Here is a 20,220-nt window from a genome sequence, read left to right as displayed (position 1 = left end):
CTTGAGTCATCTGTACCTGTTTCCCTGGCTGTCATCTATCATGGCCTTTTCCAGCATGATCCTGTTCTGGGCCCTAATCAGGACAAACCTGAATGACTAGACTATTTTGTGTCCTGTGCCTCCCCCTCCCTCTCATCCCTCACATGAATGTCAGATCCTCTTCAGTAACGGATTTGATCTGGATTTGGCTCTAGTCCCAGCTCTTCCACTCACTGAGACCCGAGGCAAGTCACTTAATGCTAGTGGGCCTCATTTTCCCCGTTTGCAAAATGAGGGGCTGATTATCTCCAAGGTTTACCCTGCTCTGAGTCTTTGTTAGTACCTTGCTTAGAAACCCAGTGTCTGTGGGAGCATGTTGTTAGATCTGATTTCCTTCACGTGCTCTGTTGGGCAGGCTGCCAATCATTCCCTCGTCCGAGTCACTCCTGCCACTGCCTCTTTTCTAGCCTAGGCAGCCAGCTTGTCCTCACACCCAACTTCAGCATACTTCTGCCTCCATGTCCTCTGCCAGTTCTATGCTTTACTTCATTCAAAATTGCCTAACCTTCTCAGTGTTCTTCAGTGTTCATTCAACGTTAGGTACGTCCCTGAATCACTAAGAGGGAGTCTTGTAATTTACATACAACCATGTTTGTATCTCTTATCTGATATATATTTAAAAAGTGTTTTCTTCTCCTCCCCACCCCAACTTTCTTTTTTGCTTTCAATTAGCAGGCTAGGCAGAATGAAATTTAAAAGGGAAGCAGGCAGTTTGCTTTTGGCTGGAGTATGAGGAAAGTGAGATGTAATGCTTTTAGTCCTCTTCTCCCAAAGGTCTTGCATATCAGTGGGGAATCAGCTACCTGGTACTTCTTCCGGGACTTGAAAGGTGCTCAGACTCCCTGCCTGTAATTTGAAAGTGTATCCTGAGTCCAAACACTATTTAAAAATGACTTCTAAGTGCTTTTCTTCTTAATGACACACTCAGCCATAAAACCTCAGACAAGAGTTTGCTAAGGGGGATGACAAGTAATCTAGATTTCAAATAATTTCATCAGTGAGTAAAACTAATAGTTCTTTGAGAACACCTGATTATCTTCAAAGGCAGTTGCTGACACTGCCTAGAAATCAGGGCTCAAGGTTGTCTCTAACTCCCCAGTCTCCCTTCCTTTTTAGGAGCTACTGGGGGGAAGTTTACAGTTTTCATGATAAACATTCTTTAACCAAAATGTGTGCTTAGTTAGAGCCTCCTTGGTTGGATTGTAAGCTCAGAGAAAGGGAGGATGTTCCTGTTTTATTCATCTCTCTCGGCAATTGCCCCTTATAGGTTGTTAACTGACTAACCTTAACTTAGGGTAACCTACTGAAAATTGAAACCCCAATTTATAATGCTGTGACAGCTTTGCTAGGTCTTAGGCTAGGTATCCAGCTGTTCTTTGCTTTCTTTGACCAAATAATGGAAGTAACAAGCTTGCAGAAATCCCATAAAATTTTAGGAGCCTGGTGTGAGTCACTGAGCATAAATAGGGCAGTTTGTATGAAAGGGAGGTGGTGGATCCATGGACTTTGGGGAAGGATTTAAAATGATGGTTTGTGGGTGCCTGGCTGGCTCAGTTTGTAGAGCATGTGACTCTTAACCTCGGGGTCGTGAGTTCTAGCCCCACACTAGGCATAGACCTTACATTAAAAAAAAAATGAGGGCGCCTGGGTGGCTTAGTTAAGCGTCTGACTCTCGGTTTTGGCTTTGGTCATGATCTTGAGGCTTATGGTTTTGAGCCCTAAGTTGGGCTGTGTGCTGGCAATGCAGAGCCTGCTTGGGATTTTCTCTCTTATTCTCTCTGCCCCTTCCTTGCTCACACTGTGTGTCAAAATAAATAAACTTAAAAAAAAAAAAAAAAGATTTGATTTGATGAGAACTTATCCCATGTCAGGAACATAATTCTAGGATTTTAAAGGCTGACTCCCAGGCATCTAAGGTGACAATTTCAAGCTCTTTTCATCTTAGTAGAGACCTGATTTAAAAAAAAGTTTTTTTTAACGTTTTACTTTATTTTTTAAGAGACAGAGAAGGACAGAGCATGAGCAGGGGAGGGGCAGAGGGAGAGGGAGACACAGAATCTGAAGCAGGCTCCAGGCTCTGAGCTGTCAGCACAGAGCCCGATGCAGGGCTCGAACTCGTGAACTGCGAGATCATGGCGTGAGCCGAAGTTGGATGCTCACCTGACTGAGCCACCCAGGTGCCCCAATAGAGACATGATTTTTTAAAGGTCTCTTTCCCACATGGAAAAAGTGCACAGCAAGGTGGATTGACATACCTTTGTTGCTTCTACAGGTGGACAGATGTTGGGATTTCTAGATTGTGGAAACCTGGCTTGGAAATAGGGACATTTTACAATAATAATAAACATAGTGGTTTTTTGAGCACTCTGTTGGAGCTTATTGAATCTTTACAATTTATCTATTATCCTCACCTAGTAGATGTGGAAACTGAGATTAAATAACTTGTCCAAGGTCATTTGGCTAATGGAGTCCAAGTTTCTTTGCCTGCAATCCTGGTTCTCTTTTTTTTTTTTTTTTTTAAATATGGAACAGTTCACAAATTTGAGTGTCATCCTTGCACAGGGGCCATGCTAATCTCTGTATTGTTCCAATTTTCGTGTATAAGCATGATCCCAGTGCTCTTACATCCTTATTTAAATGCCTTACTTTTCTACCCAGAGGTTTGATTAAACTTTAATTATAATATCAAACAGGTGTCAGTCTGGAACCCAGAACTGAAGTACTACTGAGAGAAGAGGTGGCCTTGCCATTTCATCCCAGATTTTGTTCCTGACCATGCAAACATGCCTCAGTTGTAGAAGCCAAACTCTTCTAGCTCAGGCTGCCTTTTTTCCCTTTCTTGAGGCTCCTGGGCATGGCTGAGTTGTGCTGGTTGATTGTCCCTTGGTCCCATGGAGTGGTGAATGCTGTCCAATGTCTTTTTTTTTTTATTTTTTATTTTTATTTTTTATTTAAAGAAAAAAAAGTTTTAACGTTTATTTATTTTTGAGACAGAGACAGAGCATGAATGGGGGAGGGGCAGAGAGAGAGGGAGACACAGAATCGGAAGCAGGCTCCAGGCTCTGAGCCATCAGCCCAGAGCCCGATGCGGGGCTCGAACTCATGGACCGCGAGATTGTGACCTGAGCTGAAGTCGGACGGTTAACCAACTGAGCCACCCAGGCGCCCCTGTCTTTTTTTTTTTTTTTTAAAGTAGGCTCCATGCCCATCATGGAGCCCAACATGGGGCTTGAGCTCACGACCCTGAGATCAAGACCTGAACTGAGATTAAGAGTTGCCTGCTCAACCGACTGAGTCACCCTGGTGCCCCCAATGTGCTTGGATGAGTAGGACATTGGTTGTGTTGTGATCTATATAAGAATTGTACCTCTGTAATTCAGAAAGGCAAGATAGTTAAAGAGGCACCTATCTGTATGGCTGTATGGGATGTGGTGGGAAGGACCAGGATTTGGAGGCAAAATGCCCGAGTTTGAGTTCTATCACCTGCCATTATCTTGGGACTACACATAACTTGGGCATGTGGCTTAAACTTCTTGGGCTTCTCACCATGGCATGGGCAGTGGAGGCAGACTTCCAGCATAAGTAGTTACTTAACCTCCCTGGACCTCTGTTTCCTTACTCAAGTATCATCATAACTGCCTCACATTGATCATTGGAAGTATCAGTAAATGTTACCCTTTCCTTCCATTCCCTAATCTTTAAAAATGGGAGTAAGAAAACCTAATGTATAGGGTTATCAAAATTTGGTAAACTGTGAAGAGTTGAGTGTATGTTATTGTTATTCTGTTTTATTTCTCACAAATTATTTTTAAAATCTCTTCATGTTTGCTAGTTGTATTTTATCTGTAACTATATCAGTAGTATCTATAAGAGGGAAAGATACTTAATTTTTTTTTCATTTTTACACAAAACATCTTAATAGTAATCCCTTACTATCATTAGTATGCAGATATCCCAAGGCCTCATTTATTTTTATTTCCAAAGGCCTTACTATTATTATTATTATTATTAATTTTTTTTAATGTTTATTTATTTATTTTTTTTCGAGAGAGACAGAGCGTGAGCAGGGGAGGGGCAGAGAGAGGGAGACACAGAATCTGAAGCAGGCTCCAGGCTCTGAGCTGTCAGCACAGACCCCTATGCAGGGCTCAAACCCACGAACCATGAGATAATGACCTGAGCTGAAGTCTGTCGCTCAACTGACTGAGCCACCCAGGCGCCCCACTATTATTATTATTTTAAGTTTATTTATTTTGAGAGAGAGTGCAAGCACATACACACACGTGTGTGCACGAGTGGGGTAGGGGCAGAGAGAGGGAGAGAGAGAATCCTAAGCAAGCTCTCTGCTGTCAGGACAGAGTCCAACGTGGGGCTTGAGCTCATGAACTGTGAGATCATGACCTGAGTTGAAATCAGGAGTTGGATGCTTAACTGACTGAGCTACCCAGGTGCCCCACCAAAGGTCTTACTTTTAGAAGTAGTCTAAGTATAGGGGGTCTTAGAGGAGGTCCTGGCTCTTAAAGCCCAGCTCTTCTGCCTGGCTAGGTGACCATGGGCAAGTTATTTGCTCTAATTCTCCTATTCTTCTGTAAAATGGGATAATACTGCCAAATAATCTGCATTGTTGAGAATAAGATATTTGTCAAGGATTTAGCCTGTGAAGTAAATGTTAGCCATTTCCTGCTATGAATGAAGGCCATGGGGCACCTGGCTAGCTCAGTTGGTAGAGCATGTGACTCTTGACCTCAGGGTTGTGAGTTTGAACCCCATATTGGGTGTGGAACTTGCTTAAAATTTTTTTTAAAAACGTTATATATATGTTTATATATTCCATGAATATAAGTTAATATTTAAAGAATAAGGCTAAGTGAAGACTGACACTTAGCCGGCTGAGCCACCCAGGTGCTCCAATGATGTGTTTGTCTTTAAAACCCCATACGCAGCCAAACAGTTGTAATTCAGGAAAATGTCTTTGTATCCCCCATGGAGTAATGGCTCCATATCTAAATTGTTTGCTTGGGGCACCTGAGTGGCTTAGCTGTTTAAGCGTCCAACTTTTGCTCATGTTATGATCTCCTGGTTCACGAGTTTGAGCCCCGCATCTGGCTCTGTGCTGACAGCTTGGAGCTTGGAGCCTGCTTTGGATTTTGTGTTCCCCTCTCTCTCTGCTTCTCCCCAACTCATGCTCTTTGTCTCTCTCTCAAAAATAAAAACATTAAAAAAATTAAAACAAAGTTTTATGATATAGTGATACCTCAATTAAGGAGTTATGTAAGAACAGCTTAGTTGGGTATGTTTTTAAACACTCCCTTATCTGAAAGGAAGCCACACTAACCCACTCCACAGTTACCAACATTTATAGATAGACTGGAGCTTCCTGTCACTGAATATAACTTTTCTTAGGCCAGGGAGCAAAATTGTAGTCTTGTCTTCAGGTGCCTCATTCCCTGTGCCTTGCCTTCCTCCCCCTGCCCCTAAAGAGTGGTAATGGTTCCTACATTTGCCCGTGGAGCCTCCGAGTGATGGTTGTCTTGAATCCCTACCTCCGTCTAGGGGAATGATACTTGTCTTTTTTCTTGTTTTTGATACTATTGTGTCAGTGAGGAAGTTGACATTTAACAACCACCTGACCACCACATAAGGATACTGCTTGTTGAATGCTGAGGGTTCCAACGAGGGTGTTTAGGGCCTTGTGAGAGATCATTCAGAGACCTGCAGTTTCAGTGTAGCATGTTGAGTGCTCTGGCCCAGAGAGTGGGCCAGACTGCCGTGGGAGAATACCAGAGTGGGCTGCTGGCCCAGCAAGCCCTTCAAGGAGGTGCGGAAGGACTGGGTAGAGGAATCAGCTTGTTTGAGCAAAGGTCCTGGAGGTTGGAACTACAAGGAGTCTGGCTGTGTGGCTGCGAGAGCAGTACTTTGAGAGCCAGGCTGTGTGCTAAGTAATTTCTCTCTTCCCAGCACCCGTATGAGGGCATGAAGTTGGTACTGTACTGTTCCTATTTTACAGATGAGGAGCCGGATGCTCAGAGAGAAAACTTGTGCAAGTTATCTGGAAAATGTTGGAGCTGGGATCGAAACCCAGGCTGTCCCACTCCCAAGAATTCTGACATCTAGCCATTGTGTGCTACTGCCCCTCTGTTAAGCTTGCCTACTTTCCTATGAAAAAACAGTATTTTATTTATTTATTCTTAAAAGTTTACTTATTTTGAGAGAGAGAGAGAGAGAGAGAGAGAGCACACGAAAGCATGAGCAGGGGAGGGGCAGAGAGAAGAGAAGTCCAAGCCAGCTCTGCACTGGCAACATGGAGCCCTGCTTGAGATTCAAACTCATGAATTGTGAGATCGTGACCTGAGCCAAAATAAAGAGTTGGATCCTTAACCGATTGCCACCTAGGTGCCCTAAGAAAAATTTTAAAAAGTTTTATTTATTTAAGTAATCTCTACACGTCACATGGGACTTGAACTCACAACCCCAAGATCAAGAGTCTCAGCCTACTTTCCTATGTTTTTTAAAGCTTTTTTTAAAAAAAGTTTATATATTTTGAGGGAGGGAGAGTGTGAACCTGTGTGTGGGGGAGGGGCAGAGAGAGAATCCCAAACAGGCTCCACGCTGTTTGCACTGTTAGTGGGGTTCAAACCCATGAACTGTGAGGTCATGGCTTGAGCCGAGATTGGGAGTCAGATGCTCAACTGATTGAGTCACCCAGATGCCCCAACAGCTTAGTTTTTTTATTTAAAAAATGAGAATTGGGGCACCTGGGTGGCCCAGTCGGGTGAGTATCTGACTTTGGTTTAGGTCATGATTTCATGGTCTTTGAGTTCAAAAACCCTGCATTGGTCTCTGTGCTGACAGCTCAGAGCCTGGAGCCTGCTTCAGATTTTGTGTCTCCCTCTTTCTATACCCCTCACCTCTCACCTTCTGTCTCTTTCAAAAATAAATAAAAATTTAAAAAAATAAGAACCGAGAATCATCATCATCATCATTATAAACCTAAAAGACACTAAATGGAATGATGGTTATACACAGCACATAGAAGAGGGTCTGTAATAAAATAGGCAGTCGGAAGATGTCAGTTTATAAGACAATATTGATTTGGATCTGGGGAGGTTGTGGCTAGGGGCTTTGAGCTCCACTGAAAGAAAGCTGTTGTAGTAATTGGATTAGAACTGGTGGGGGCCAGAATTGGAAGAGACTTAGAAGTAGGTGTTACAAAGTGGTGACTGTGAGTTGGAGGCAAGGGTGATGCCTCCGTTTCTAGCTTGGCATGTTGGCCAGTCTCCGTCCTTAAACTGTGATGAAAAAAGAAGGAACTTGTGAGGGTAGGCTGGTTAGTTCAGTGAGGTTGAGTAAGGTGCCAAAGGTCATTGAACAAATATATTCTGGAGCCAGTCCTGGGCGTGAGGCTCTTTACACTGCTTCTGGGAGGATCCACTGATTTGACCAGCTCATTCTCAGTAATTTGGAATGAGTAAACTCAACTTGTGTTTGCTCTCTGAATTTTAATTGTGGAAGGAAAAGCTTGGCTTTTGGAGAAAGCATTTCTAGTATCTGTAAAGAGGGTAGAGAATTTTTGGCTTATTTCTTTTTTTCCCTTCCACCTTTCCTGATTTCCCCCCTGTCCTTTGCTTCCTTCCTTCCTCCTTCAAATAAAAGAGGTTAATTCAGCTCTTAACAGTGTGACCTGGGGAAGGGCCTGAGGAATGGAACTGGTCTTTACTTTAGACTCAGTCTTCCTTCTGTGTCCTTGAGGAAATGAGGGTAGTGGTAGAGGGGCCCTTGCCCCTACTTCAACCAACTTGTCATCTCCCCAGGCTAAAGACATACTTCTTACGTTCCTTAGTATATTGGATATTTTTTGTTAATATTCCATGATAATATTGACTGTAATCCTTTGTGTCTGGTGTCCTTTTTGCTAGTACTACTATTACACAACCATAATATCACTAGTACTGGATATTTAGTGTTTACTGTGCTCAGTATTAGACGTCTATTAACTCACTTATTTCTCACAACAACCCCAGGAGGTAGGGGTTGGGTTATCAATTCCATTTTGTAGATGGGCAAGTAGAGAGAGATTCAGTGATTTTTCTCATCTTAACTCAGCCAACAATAAGTGGAGCCAGGATTGGTCAGAATGTGAGTCTGAAACCTGACTGTGCTCCCATCCTTAAGCACTTCTGACTGTCCTCCAAGACAGAACTTTGGCAAAGAGTCCCCTTGGAAACTTCCTCCTGTGAGATTGCCATGTCACTGGACCTGCTGATACTGTGTATGCTTTTATGGGACAGCACGGTGGGCTGCAGGGTAGTCAGTTTCCACCTCCTAGGGCTGTGAAGGAGAGGGGAGCTCATTCCCACCCGAGGCACCTTGCCTCTAGGACTTCCCTTTGCTGAAAATTTTCCCTTGGATCTTCTCATGGTTGTCTCCTGGTCATTTAGAACTCTGCTAAGACCTCAGCTTCTCAGAGTACTTTGTAACACTTATCTAAAGTGGTCCTCCCATGTCACTGGTTCACATTATTTTGTTGGGTTTTTCCCCACAGTGCTTATCCTGACAGAAGTTATTTTCTTTGTGTAACTTGTTTATTGCCTGCCTTCTCCATTAGAGAACAGGGTTGGGGTAGTCTTCCCTTCCCAGTATCTATCTCCAGAACCTGGCACATAGGCATTCAGTAAATATTTATTGAGTGAAGGAGGCATGAAGATTTAAGCTGGTCTTTCACTTGAAGTGTCCCTCCATTGAAAGGGGGTTGAATTAAGTTTCAGAGGCACCATCACCACTAAATGGAGGTTGAATGCAGGCCTGGTGGTAAGCACTGTTGAGTTATCACAAAGCTTGTTCTATAGTTTCTGGTGATTGACATTCTTCCCTTGAGTGTCCCAGGGTTTATTTTTCCTTATATCTCAGCTGACTTGTTGAAAGGTCTTGTTCCATACCCATCTATCACTTTAATTCTTTATTACTTTAAGTCCTTGGTTCCTTCTTGAGCATAATGGGGTTGCTGAGGGCATGACCTCCATTTACCATGGCTGCAGTACTCTTTCACCTCTCCCAAAATGAAACCCAGAGTTTTTGTCAGTACAACATTAACTGTAAATGTATTCTAAGTTTGGAAAATTCTGCTGCCATTTTTTGAGTACCTACTTTGAGTTAGACAAGTAAGGACTTTGCAGATCTTTTCTCACTTAATCCTTATAGCACCCAAGACAGAGGCCATTATTAAACCTCATTTGATGAGTGAAGAGAACTCAAAGATGTAGCTCATAAATAAGCATATGTGGTGGTTAAGAATCTGGAGCTGCAGGGTCTAAGGTTCAAATCCTGGCTCAGCCTCTTGCCAAATGGGTGTCCTAGGATGTCCCTAGTTTTGTTCCTGTTTTCTCATCTTTACAATGAGAATTAATGCCACCTACCTCTGCAGTTGTTTTAAAGATTACATGAGTTAATATATGTAGAGTTAATTAGCTATTGTTATTATAAATGTTTTTCAAGTAGGTCTTGTTAGTCTGCCTAAGGGTATTTTCTATCCTTTTGTAAGGTTAGCTCACATCACCATCATTTTATTTTATTTTATTTTATTTTTTTTTTAAATTTTTTTTTTCAACGTTTTTTATTTATTTTTGGGACAGAGAGAGACAGAGCATGAACGGGGGAGGGGCAGAGAGAGAGGGAGACACAGAATCGGAAACAGGCTCCAGGCTCCGAGCCATCAGCCCAGAGCCCGACGCGGGGCCCGAACTCACGGACCGCGAGATCGTGACCTGGCTGAAGTCGGACGCTTAACCGACTGCGCCACCCAGGCGCCCCTATTTTTTAATTCATTTATTTGGCATCTGTGAGCATTAGTCCTTCCTTTCCCTAATGGAGCTTGTAGTGTAGTCCTACTACATTAGGTTTATTTAAAACTTTTTTTTAATGTTTATTTATATTTGAGAGAGAGAGACAGAGACAGAGCATGAGTGGGGGAGGGGCACAGAGCGACTGAGACTGAATCTGAAGTAGGCTCCGGGTTCTGAGCTTTCAGCACAGAGCCCCATGTGGTGCTTGAACTCAGGAGCTGTGAGATCATGACCTGAGCCAAAGTCAACGCTTAACTGAGCCACCTGGGCGCTCCTACATTAGGTTTTATTTAAACATACTCTTGTTTTTAGGGGCATCTAGGTGGCTCAGTTGGTTAAGCTCCCAATGGTTTCAGCTCTGGTCATGATCTCATAGTTCATGAGTTCGAGCCCCATGTTGAGCTCCATGCTGCCAGCGTGGAGCCTGCTTGGGATTCGATCTCCCTCTCTCAGTGCCCCTTCCCCCACCTCTTGTTTTTAAATTGTTTTTTAATGTTTATTTGATTTTAATGTTGATTATTTTTTTATTTTTGAGAGAGAGAGAGAGAGAGAGAGAGAGAGAGATAGAGCATGAGCAGGGGAGAGGCAGAGAGAGAGGGAGACACAGAATCTAAAGCAGCTCCAGGCTCGGAGCTGTCAGCACAGAGCCCAATGTGGCGCTCGAACTCATGGACCATGAGATCATGACCTGAGCCAAAGTCGGACGCTCAACTGATTGAGCCACCCAGACGCCCCTTAAACATGTGAACTAAATCTACTTTCCCCAGAGTTTTATCTAAAGAGCTATTTTTTTTTTTTTCATTTTCACAAATGATTTATTTTTATCCTGGGCTGTATTCTTCACATTAAGGTTACTGAGTCCAAGTGTATAAGCAGTTTTACAGCATGTTCCTTGCTTGCAGATTGAGGTGTAAAAAGACAGCCCTGGTGAGGGCCCTAGGCAATAGTTCAGATGTTCAGTTTCCTCACAGCTGGGCCAGTCTTAGGTTTTGGCCTTTCTGAAAAATTAAATATTCTTGCTTGTTATGTAATGGTGTGATAATTCTGACACAACATCTGGAAAGCAGCCAATTACTTGATCTTCCTGCCTGTATTCAAATTGTGTTTGTATCTAAAGGCATGAATATAAGCATAGCAACAACTTTGGTAAAGGAGAGAGGAAGGCCCTTTTTCTTTTTTCTTTTTTCCTTAAATGTTTATTTTGATAGAGAGCATGTTCACAGGCAGGGGAAGGTACAGAGAGAGAGGGAGAGAGAATCCCAAGGTGACAGTGCAGAGCCTGTTGTGGGGCTCAAACTCATGAACTGTGAGATCATGACCTGAGCTAAAATCAGGAGTCGGATGCTTAACTGATTGAGCCACACAGGAGCCCCTAGAGGAATAGCCTTTGAGAAGTGGTTGGTGTATCTCTGGGAAAATCTTGTTACCTGTTGTAAGTATCTCCTGCTTTGGAGGACCTGTGAAGCTGCTGGCTGCTCTGCACCTCGGTTTTCTGTCTGTGCCACAGCACTATCACATGTAGTCTTAACTAGATCACATGGCAGTTGTGAAGGTCTGGTAAGACAGTATAAGAATGAAAGGACTTTTGTATATTTAAATGTTATGAAGAAATATGAAGAAATAACAAAGAAGGAACCCAAAATTAAAATCTTACTGACTAGATAATCCCTGTTGACAATGAAAAAAAAAGTAAATTCTTGGGACGCCTAGGTGGCTCAGTTGGTTAAGCATCCAACTCTTGATTTCAGCTTGGGTCATAATCTCATGGTTCGTGAGATTCAGCCCCTTGTCAGGCTCTGTCCTGACAGCACAGAGCCTGCTTGGGATTCTCTCTCTCCCTCTCTCTCTCTCTCTGTTCCTCCCCTGCTTATGTTCCCCCCACCCCCCATCTCTCATGTGTGCTTTTTCTTTCTCTTTCAAAAAATACATTTAAAAAATTACTTTTTATTTCTATTTATTTATTTATTTATTTATTTATTTATTTATTTAGTAGGCTCCATACCCTGAGTGGAGCCCAATGTGACGCTTGAACTTGTGACCCTGAGATCAAGACCTGAATTGAGATCTAGAGTTGGATGCTTGGGGTGCCTGGGTGGCTCAGTTGGTTGAACTTCTGACTCTTGACTTTGGCTCAGGTCATGATCTTACGGTTCGGTTCATGGGATCGAGCCCTGCATAGGGCTCTGTGCTGAGCATTGAGCCTTCTTAAGAGTCTTTGTCTTTATTTGCCCCTCTCCTGTGTGTTCTTTCTCATAATAAATAAATAAACATTAAAAAAAAAAAGTCAGATGCTTAACTGACTGAGCCATCCAGTTGCCCCTTAATTTTTTAAAGTTATTTTTCATTTTTTTACTTTGAGAGAGAGTGTGCGTGCATGTGCACACCAGCAGAGGATGTGCAGAGAGAGAATCCCAAGCAGGTTCCAAGCTGTCAGTGTGGAGTCCAGTGCTGGGCTCCATCTCACAAACCATGAGATCATGACCTGAGCTGAGATCTAATGTCCTGATGCTTAACCGACTGAGCCACCCAGGCCCCCTACCCTTGCAAATACATTCTTAAGGTTAGAAAATTCTACCAAAATAGTAAGATAAAAAATGAAAGGTTAAATTTTCATGCTCCGTTCCTCTCATTAAGGGAATGTCCTTAAATAGTTTCTTGGTTCCTTCTAAGAAATAATTTTATACATATGCTGTGATAGTTGTGTCTAGGGACGCCTGGGTGGCTCGGTTGGGTGTCCAACTTCAGCTCAGGTCATGATCTCACCATTTGTGAGTTTGAGCCCCACATTGGGCTCTGTGCTGACAGCTCAGAGCCTGGAGCTTGTTTCAGATTCTGTGTCTCCCTCTCTCTCTGCCCCTCCCCCACTTGCACTCTGTCTGTCTAAAAAATAAATAAACATAAAAAAATAGTTGTGTCCATATGTCTGTTTGTTTACATTAAAGGGATAGTACCATACACATGCCTCTACATCATGTCCTTTTTACTTGACAGTAAGTCTTGCAGATGGTTCCATATCAGCATCTACAGATTGCCATTTTTCCTTTTAATGGCTGTACAATATTTTGTTGTCTGGATGAACCATAATTCACTTAATGAAGCTTCTTTTGATGGATATACTAGCTGTAGAAATTTCAAAGCTATATTAATCATCGTTACAGGTAATTGGGCAGACTTTGGGGATATATCTGTAGGGTAAGTTACTGGCAGTGGGACAGCTGGGTTGCAAGTAAATGTATTTTTGTAGATAGTGCCAAGTTGCCTTTAGAAAAGCTTTTCCAATTTATGCTTCTACCAACAGTGTATAAGCATGCTTTATTCGCCTCATCCCTGCAAATACTAGTTATCCTACCTTTACATTTTTTGCCTTAGAAGTGAAAAATTGTTATTTTGATTTGCATTTCCTTTAATAAGTTAGTTGTTTGGCATTTTTGTTCTGGTTTGTATGCAGTCTTTGTTAATATGGGAAGTTAGCTCCTTGTCACATGCTCTGCGGTTATTTTCCCCCATGTTGAGAAAGTGCCCTGTAAATAGTATTACAAGGCACACAATTAAAGCTTTCATTTTATTGATACAGGAGCATTGACTGCAAATACTGTATTTAAGGAAATAAGTCTTTCTATCTCCTTTGTGGCAGTGGGTTCCCATTGTAGGGAAATTTGAATGTAAAGGAGTAATTTGAAGTCCTGACAAGGTCTTTAAAATGGAATCCTAGGGGCGTCTGGGTGGCTCAGTTGGATGCTCAACTTATGGTTCCTGAGTTTGAGCCCCACATCAGGCTCTGTGCTGACAGCTCAGGGTCTGGAGTCTGCTTCAGATTCTGTGTCTCCCTCTGTCTCTGCCCCTCCCCTGCTCACTCTCTGTGTGTGTCTCTCTCTTTCAAAAATAAATATTAAAACAATTAAAAAAGTACGGAATCCTATATAAATACAGATTGCGTTAGGTTTTTTTTCTCTCTTAGTTTTTCTCAGTGTCCTTATTGAACATATTCCCTTTAACTCTTAACTTGGAAGTTGGAGCTTTTTGGAAGAAAAAGCTAAGGGCCTGAAGAATGGATAAGTTAAAAACCTTAGAATCTTAGCCTTTTTGAAAATAATTTGTGTTTGAAACTAAATGTGAGAGGTAAAAAAAAAAAGACTTACGTAATTTTTTTTTTTATTATTATTATTTTTTTAATTTCCTGCTTCTGTCTGGACTTTTTTGTTAGTAGTTGTCAAATTATTTTTTTTTATGTTCGTTTATTTATTTATTGAGAGAGAGAGAGAAAGAGACAGTGTACGCATGTAGGGGAGGGGCAGAGAGAGAGAGAATCCCAAGCAGGCTCTGCGGTGTCAGCCCAGAGTCCAATGCTCGGCTCGATCTCTCACCTGAGATCATCACCTGAGCCAGTTTCAAGAGTTGGATGCTTAACTGACTGAGCCACCCAGGTGCCCTGTTGCCAAATTAAATGGAATTTTGGGGTACCTGGGTGGCTCAGTCTGTAGAACATATGATTCACGATCTCAGGGTTGTGAGTTCGAGCCCCATGTTAGGCGTAGAGCTTACTTAACAACAACAACAAAATTAAATTGAGGCTTTCAGGTGATTTCTTGGGTGGCACTCCCCTTGCCCTTTGTTAGAGCTTGTTCATCTCTTCCAGTGTTTGTCTTTCTGGGTGGACTGGAGCGGGGACTGAGTTGGATTTCTTACTCCTAATTTCCAGCACAGTGCCTTACTGATAGTACTAACTAATCATTTATTGAATGATTTAACGTGAAATCGAAAAACAAATGCTGCCACCCCAGAACAGTGGTAGGAAGATTGGAGATGGGACACAAAAGTCAGATTAGTCCTTAGTCTTATTCTTTGTGATACCAGGGAGTGAAACCTCAAACAAGTGGGTCAGAGTCAGAAACAGGTTTTTAGTTCATTTGTAAGGAAGACCTTCTGACAATTCAGCCTCAAGAGTAATTGTTTCCTTCATTTCAGCCACTGGGAATAGTTTGCTCATCTTCATTCATTTACTGCCTCGTTCCCACACTCCTCCTGTATTTTAGTGGGAAGCCTCCTTGGGTACCTGAGGAGAATTTGTGTGGTGAAAGAATTAATTTAGAAATCAAGCAGACTTGAGCTTTTTGTTCTGGGGCTTGTCACTTGGCACCTGAACCTTAGCCAAATTATGCTAAGCCTAATTTTCTCATTTGTGATAATAGAATTATCTATTATCTAGGGGTGCCTGGCTGGCTCAGTTGGTGGAGCATGCAACTCTTGATCTCGAGGTTGTGAATTTGAGCTCCGCATTGGGAGAGATTGCTTAAAAAATAAAATCTTTGGGGTGCCTGGGTAGCTAAGTCGGTTAGGTGTCTGACTCTTTATCTCAGCTTAGGTTGTCATCTCATGGTTTGTGGGATCGAGCCCCGCATCCAGCTCTTCATTAACAGCATGGAGCCTGGTTGGGATTCTCTCTCTTCCTCTCTCTCCCTTCTTTCTCAGCTCGCACGCCTGTGTTCTGTCTTAAAGTAAATAAATGTTAAAAAAATAAAATCTTTAAAAGAAGAATTATTAATAGCTAATAACTCTTTTATAGTCCTTACTTTGTACCAGCCCTGTGCCCCTTACATGGATTATCTCATTTAATCCTCACACCTGCTGCCTGGAGATAGGTACTATTACCACCACTAACCCCTTTTAAAGAGAGGAAACAAATTCAGAGGGGTAATTTACCCAAATTCATTCAGCTAGTAAAGGATGGATCTGGGGATTCAAACCCAAGCATTTAATCCCATTACATTATGTTACATACATGGCGTCTGTAAAAGGGAGCTGTCCCCCTGCATGAAGTCTGACAAATGCTAGTAGCTCAGTGAGTGTTCAGTGCCACTCTGCCTTTCTTGTTTGGCATCACTTTTTTTTAAAATTTCTTTTATAAGTTTATTTATTTATTTATTTAGAGAGAGGGAGAGTGCGGGCTCATACTTGCACCCTGGAGTGTGTGAGGGAGGGACAGAGGAAGGAGAAAGAATCCCCAGATCAGGAGTTGCATGCTCAGGCATCTGGGTGGCTCAGTTGTTAAGCATCTGACTTCGGTTCAAGTCATGATCTCACAGTTCATGAGTTCCAGTCCCACATCAGGTGAGCTCATGGCCCTGCTTCAGGTGAGCCCCTCTTCTCTCTATCTTTCTGCCCCTCCTGGGATTTTCTCTTTGTCTGCCCCTCACTCACTTGTGCATATGCTCTCTCTCTCTCCAAAAAAAAAAAAAAAAAAAAAAAAAGTTGTTTGCTTTACCTACTGAGCCAGCCAGTATCACATTTTCATATAATCTGGGAGGCCAAACTGTTAATCTGTATATTACCTATTGTGCATGAAGTCAGAGGTAAAAAGATAATTTGAGTGGTATTTGGGCCAAGCCAAAATGAAGACTTTTATACTGATTGGATTTACTTATATCAGATTTGATATTTTCCTGGAGAATGTTAGGTAAAGCCAGTCAAACCTCTGACTCTCCCTTTCCTAGGGTCCTTATAGTGGAAACACTCCTTAACATAGTAACTTTTCAGTTGATTAGAATGTTTCAGCTTCCTTAAACTGTCAACCATTTCTGCCTTCATTTGACTTGGTTTGCAGCTTTCCCCAGTATCAGCTCATCAGAATTGGTTGTTTAACGCTTAACTCATCCTTCAAATTACATGTTTTGTTTTTTTCTTGGAATATTTCCGTTGTGAAAAATTTTAAATTTATGAAACTGTTTGAAAGGAAAAGAACAGGGACACCTAGTTGGTTCAGTTGGTAGAGCATATGCCTCTTGATCTCAGGGTTGTTAGTTCCAGTCCTATGTTGGGTAGAGCTTACTTAAAAAAGAAATAAAAGGAAAACAATCACCTATAGCCCCCCCCCCCTTTTTTTAAAGCAGGCTCTACGCCCAATTTGGGGCTTGAACTCATGACCCGGAGATCAAGGGTTGTATGCTCTACTGACTGAGCCAGCTAGGCTCCCCTGTACACACATGAGTTTTGTTTGTTTGTTTGTTTGTTTTTTAGAGAGAGATTGTGAGTGTGGGAGAGGGCCAAAAGGAGAGAGAGAGAAAGAGAGAATAAGAATTCTAAGCAGGCTTCACGCTCAGTGCAGAGCCCAAGTGCCCCCAACATGACCCTGGGATCATGACCTGAGCAAAAATCTAGAGTTGGATGCTCAACTGACAGCCACCCAGGTGCCCGCCCCAACACACGAGTTTTAATGTGAGCTCAACGTGCTGTAATTTAGGATTCTGTCTTTTCATGTAATGTATTGCAAACAAATTCTTCCTAGGATGTGGTGGCATTACACATCAGATATGAGGATCCACTTCTGTTATTTTTCCACATTCAGTCCATGGCAAAGATTTTGCTTCTGGTATGAGGCGGATGTTGCCCTTGGCAGTACTCTTACGTTGCTTGGGCAGTGTAGGCTTTTGAGACCCAAAGTTTAGTGGGAGAAGATGTAGCGAGATATAGCCTGCTGTATGGAGGTGACCTGCTTAAGTGCCCCGAGAGCTCAGAGTGGCTACATCTCATCTCCATTAGAACCGTCATTGGCCCCTAAAGATAAATTTTATTCATACAGAAAATGACCACCAATCCATACCCAAAGCTTTGATAAAGAGTTACTTAGGAAAAATATAAATTGTCAGAATGAACTCAAGAACAGGCAGAAAATATAACTATATCAAAGAAAGTACAAATAGATCTTGTCTAGCCTTCCAGATAGGGCCAGAAGTCAATGTCTCAGCTTTTGTTTACTTCTTATGTAGTACTTAAAATTCATAGAAGTTGCAGATTGCAGTTATTCCATTAATCTATTTTTTTAATAACGCTACTTTTTTTTTTTTTTAAGTGTATTTTGAGAGAGAGCAAAAGAGAAAACGAACGTGAGCGGGGGAGGGGCAGAGAGAGGAGAGAAACAGAATCCCAAGCAGGCTCCACACTGACAGTGTGGAGTCCAACTCGGGGCTCGAAAATCTGAACATTTAACCAACTGAGCCAGCCAGGTGCTTCTGTTTATCTGTTTAGTGGCTATATTTTTGTCTTTCCCTAGTGGACAGAGGCTTCATGTGGGCTTATGTCCCTTTTGGTCTTGGCTGTTTTTTTTAAATAGTCTCTCAGCAGATACTTGTTGAATGCATTAGCAAATGATTGAATTTAACCTGGAGAGGAATTGTTTTGGAGTTCTGAGAGGTGCCCCTTATAGGTGAGTCCTTGGTAAGCAGTGTTGAGTGGGGGTCTCCTCACAGTCCTAGAACTACAGGATGCTGCATAATAGAGGAGGAACCAGTGGAGGACACATCTATGTTAGAATGAGAGCAGGCATGAAAGAAGGCACTGACAGGGTTTCCTGGAGCTTTGTGTTTTGAATAATTCCTGTTTGTCTTTTATGTGTAGTGAGTGATGCTACACTCTGGGCAGACTTTCCCTAAGTTTCATAAATATTTAATTGCCTTTTTCAGGAGAATAAAGGCAGCCCCGCTGATGACTGAAAATGACAAAGCATCCACCTAACAGAAGAGGAATCAGCTTTGAAGTGGGAGCCCAGTTGGAAGCCCGGGACCGATTAAAAAACTGGTACTTTTACATTTTTCTGTTAATTAAATTCCTTCAGTAAAGGATTTTTGCTAGCACTGATAAAGAGGGCTTTTCTTAAGTGTTCTGTAGTTTTTTCCTGCTCCCTGACTCTTGGAAGGTGGAAGGAGACTTAATTAAGCCTAGAGCCAGGGGAATGTCCTTTCTCTTTGGTGCTGGGATCCATCTGTCATGGAGAGCATCCAGTGACTATTTGTTAATACTTGTTTCCCCTTTCTCTGTGTTTGTGTGAAGGAGTTACGGGAAAAAGAAGCATAGATGGCTATAAGGAAGGGACGAATTAATAGTGGCAGCTCTCTTGATCTTGGGTACCTGTCTGGAAGAAGAGAGGAGAGAAAAATCAGGGATGGAAGAATGAAGGAAAGGGATTAGATTGGAATAACTTGTGTGTTGTGGACACCCCATCCTGTTTTCAGAGTATGTGGTATGGTTGAAATTTAACATCACTCTGAAGAGGTGATTAAATTTAGAGACTGAGGGCTTGTAATCCTGACTTGTCATTGGTTTATGACCTCTGACTTGTAATTAGCCTCTTTGAGCATCAGCTTTATCTATAAATGTGTGGGTACTAGTAGTATCAACCTCCAAGTTTTTTTGAGAATCACGTAGTAGAATGTGGGGAAAGACCTTCCTTATCAACTATAAAATGACGGTTGTTGTTGAGGACATCCTAGAATCTGGCCATTTGTTAATGCTTAAGGGAAAGGTGGGGGTTTCAGAACTCAAACCTTTCTTAGTTGTTGTTGTTGTTGTTGTTGTTTTAAAGTTTATTTATTTATAATCTGCACCCAAAATGGGACTCGAACTCATGACCCCGAGATCAAGAGTCACATGCTCCACCAGCTGAACCAGTCACATGCTCCCCTTTCTGAGTTTTTATAAGGAAGAGTGTAGCTCTTTTGGGGAGTTTTCTGAAAATAAGCTGACCAGTTCCTGGGGTGTAGGTAGAGAAGACAGGGGAAAGAGAAGCGAGGAAGTGGCTGGGGCAGAAATGTCTCTGCTGCTTTTTGGGGCTGGAAGAATTGGTATATGAATTACAAACACTTTGAACACCTAGTTGTTGTAAGCTGTTTGTATCATCTATAATTATTTCCCTTTTTGGTTTCTCTTAACACTTTTTAAGGCAGCTTAATCAAGGGAGGGAATTCTTTTTAAATGTGGAAAAAAAGTAAAATATAGAAAAAGTAAAAAGTACATCTAGCTGTAAAATAATCTGTGTACTTGTCACTCAGAATACATATCAATAAAATACACTAATATATAAAATTTAATAATAAAATTTAACAAATTAGTAAATATCACTCAGAATAAATAAAACATTTTTATTATATTTATGTTTTAAAAGATAAAAGACATAAAACATTTCTTATATAATAGAAGTATATTTTATACCCTTACCAGTTCAGTTCCCCTTCTGTATTCCATGGAGGCAACCAGCATCCCAGACTTATCCTTATCCCAGTTGTATCCTTTCTGTCCACGTTTTTACATTTTTACTATGTATATGTATGCATAAATAATAGAAATATTTTAGGTATTAAAAATTAATATAAGTAGTAGTATATTATTTGTTTATGTTTTTGTGATTTAGCTATACTGATACATAAGATACTTATCCTATATTTATTTATATTTAATTTTTTTGTACTTTATTAAAACATTTTTTTAAACTTTTTTTTTAAATGTTTTTATTTATTTTTGAGACAGAGAGAGGCAGAGCATGAGCAGGGGAGGGGCAGAGAGAGAGAGGGAG

General features: G+C 41.6%; 1 protein-coding gene and 1 non-coding gene across 4 annotated transcripts in view; one reads left to right on the top strand and one right to left on the bottom strand.

Annotated features, from left to right (window-relative positions):
* The window catches only part of PHF20 (PHD finger protein 20), a 169,954-nt gene that overhangs the window by 28,416 nt on the left and 121,318 nt on the right, over nucleotides 1-20,220 (top strand). For 2 of the 3 annotated variants that reach the window (XM_007073632.3, XM_042980477.1), the window contains exon 2: nucleotides 18,335-18,449. In XM_007073632.3, coding sequence (XP_007073694.1) covers nucleotides 18,367-18,449 — 83 coding nt within the window. In that variant the 5' untranslated portion in view covers nucleotides 18,335-18,366. Of the gene's footprint in view, nucleotides 1-17,034; nucleotides 17,091-18,334; nucleotides 18,450-20,220 lie in introns of those variants that run through there. The other variant, XM_042980479.1, reaches the window with a different exon arrangement.
* LOC122237464 lies at nucleotides 2,557-2,660 on the bottom strand. Its single transcript, XR_006216078.1, has one exon. It is a non-coding gene; the product is annotated as a U6 spliceosomal RNA (small nuclear RNA).

Source organism: Panthera tigris, chromosome A3, assembly GCF_018350195.1.
Source record: "Panthera tigris isolate Pti1 chromosome A3, P.tigris_Pti1_mat1.1, whole genome shotgun sequence".
NCBI classification, from domain to species: domain Eukaryota; kingdom Metazoa; phylum Chordata; class Mammalia; order Carnivora; family Felidae; genus Panthera; species Panthera tigris.
The sequence above is the reverse complement of the archived record's forward strand: the minus strand, read 5'-3'. Positions and strand labels throughout refer to the sequence as shown.